The 2500-nt window shown below is 46.6% G+C and overlaps 1 protein-coding gene across 1 annotated transcript in view; it reads left to right on the forward strand.

Annotated features, from left to right (window-relative positions):
- Positions 1-2500, forward strand: part of dock11 (dedicator of cytokinesis 11) — a 98522-nt gene that overhangs the window by 21137 nt on the left and 74885 nt on the right. The window contains exons 10-11 of the mRNA XM_080859900.1: positions 1650-1733; positions 2005-2145. Coding sequence (XP_080716026.1) covers positions 1650-1733; positions 2005-2145 — 225 coding nt within the window. The remainder of the gene's footprint in view (positions 1-1649; positions 1734-2004; positions 2146-2500) is intronic.

Consider the following 2500-nt stretch of genomic DNA (forward strand, 5'->3'; position numbering starts at 1 on the left):
AGATGGCAGATATATTAAAGATGGTAGAGATGGCAGATATATTAGAGATGGTAGAGACATTAGAGATGGTAGAGACGGCAGATATATTAGAGATGGTAGAGATGGCAGATATATTAGAGATGGCAGATATATTAGAGATGGGTCAGCGTGATGGTAAAGATGGCAGATGTACTAGAGATGGTAGAGACATGGCAGATATATTAGAGATGGTAAAGATGTGAAAGATAGGTAGACATGGCATTGAGTGGATATTACTGATGAAAAACATGGGACGTGCTCACACACTGGCTTACTACATGTAAGCCCAAGCCTTAAAGCACTGATGAAGTGCTGTTTCATGGATTGTACATTATTTCACTAAGCAGGGCTTTTGCTGCGCTAACTTGCTTCTTTGGCAGTGGTACATTTATCTACTAAATACCAGCGAATACCACCTGCAGGAGAAGCAGTCAGTCCTGCATAAAGAGAAACAAAGTTGTGGTCGTCACATACGTGCCTCTTCAAGTTACTTTAAGGCCCGCTGAAGCGCCTATCAGGCTGGCTGCACTGGCTTGGTTAGCTTGCTAACTGTTAATTAGCATTCGTGTTAGCATTAGTGTTAGCATTAGTGTCAATGAGATAATGCTACTTTTTCTCTGTCTAGGTTGTCATTCTTTTTTTTTAATTGTAATGCCTCCTCACTCCTTCACACAAATGCAAACACACGCGCATACACACGCATACACACGCATACACACGCACACGCACACGCACACGCACACGCACACGCACACACACACACACACGCACACACACGCACACACACACACACACACACACACACACACACACACACACACACACACACACACACACGTGCCCTCTTTATCAGAGCCCTGTTGCACATGTGTTTGTAATTCTGGCTGCTTGGCGCTTGTTTTATGGCGGTGATCTTGTTTTCCTCTGCCCGCGAAGGAAGCAAAGAATGTGAGGCTAATGCAGGGCTCCGCATGTTCAGCTGCTCTTCTCTCTCGTGGGTTTCATTGGCTATAAGACAGGTCAACATGATCCCCATTCTTTGTTTCATTTGTTGACAAGAAGCCATGTTTCCACAGGCCACAAGATGCAAAGGAATGCTTGGATTCTTCCAGAAGCTGTCCCTTAACATTTAGGAAATATGCTTTTGCTCAAATGCTAGAACATTTCAATTAAAATCCCTTTTTTTGTTTACCATGTCACGTTCCTATGCTGTTTTTTAGTATGAGTATGTGTTCCTGTATGTGTTTATTTGTGTTAAGAGTCTATTTATTCCTGTGTGTATGCACACAGACTCACTCAGGGTGTGTGTCCTGTAATCCTGTTGGGAGACCACGCAACTACTGTAACACCACCTACTTATGTGGCAGAGAGACAGACAGATGTAATGCCACCTCAGAACGTCACTTATGTAGCAGAGCGAGAGCTAGAGAGAGAAACTCTCTTGAAATAATTAATTTTACCTGTAAACATCTCTAAAAGCAAAACCGACATGACACATTTTCGGTTCCTGTCTGACTCTCTCTCTCTCTCTCTCTCTCTCTCTCTCTCTCTCTCTCTCTCTCTGTCTCTCTCTCTCTCTGTGTGTGTCTCTCTCTCTCTCTCTCTCTCTCTCTCTCTCTGTCTTTCTCCAGTATGCCAGAGAGACAGACCAGCTGAATAAGATGAACAGGAATGAGGGGAGACAGAAGCTACTGACTCTTGATCCAGAGACACAGGTTGGTGCCCAGTGCCCAGTGTGCCTGTTGAGCGCTGACTGTGAATGAAAAGATTTTGCGACTGGTCCCTAATCTATAACCTAGCAGAGATCAGAACACAAAACCACAAGACCGGATATCAGTGTTTCGCCTAAATGTCTGGGGAATGGGCCTCACTGGCTGGAGAAGCTGAATCAGCACATTATACACATTTATTTTCATGATCACTGCTAACGGCTAATTGCTGCTTACACCCACTCCCCCACTCCCCTGTCCCTCCGTCCCCAACCAGAGGCTGGACTTCTCAGGGATTGAGCCGGACGTGAAGCCCTTCGAGGAGCGCCTGGGCCGCAGGATCATGGTCAGCTGCCACGACCTCACCTTCAGCCTGCAGGGCTGTGTGAGCGAGAAGAACGACGGTGTCCTGACCAATGTGAGTCACCTTTTCACCTCTGCCCTCTGTCTGCCCATTCATGTGGGGTAGAGTGTGGGGTTGAGTGTTGGATATGGGGTGTGGGATAGACTGTTGGTTGTGGGGTAGAGTGTTGGGTGTGGGGAAGAGTGTTGGGTGTGGGGAAGAGTGTTGGTTGTGGGGTAGAGTGTTGGGTAGAGTGTTGGTTGTGGGGTAGAGTGTTGGGTGTGGGATAGAGTGTTGGGTAGAGTGTTGGGTTGAATGTGGGGAAGAGTGTTGGGTGTGGGGTAGAATGTTGGGTGTGGGGTAGAGTGTTGGGTAGAATGTGGGATAGAGTTTTGGGTAGAGTGTTGGGTTGAATGTGGGGAAGAGTGTT

The sequence above is a fragment of the Sprattus sprattus genome, assembly GCF_963457725.1.
Source record: "Sprattus sprattus genome assembly, chromosome: 21".
Taxonomy (NCBI): Eukaryota; Metazoa; Chordata; class Actinopteri; order Clupeiformes; family Clupeidae; genus Sprattus; species Sprattus sprattus.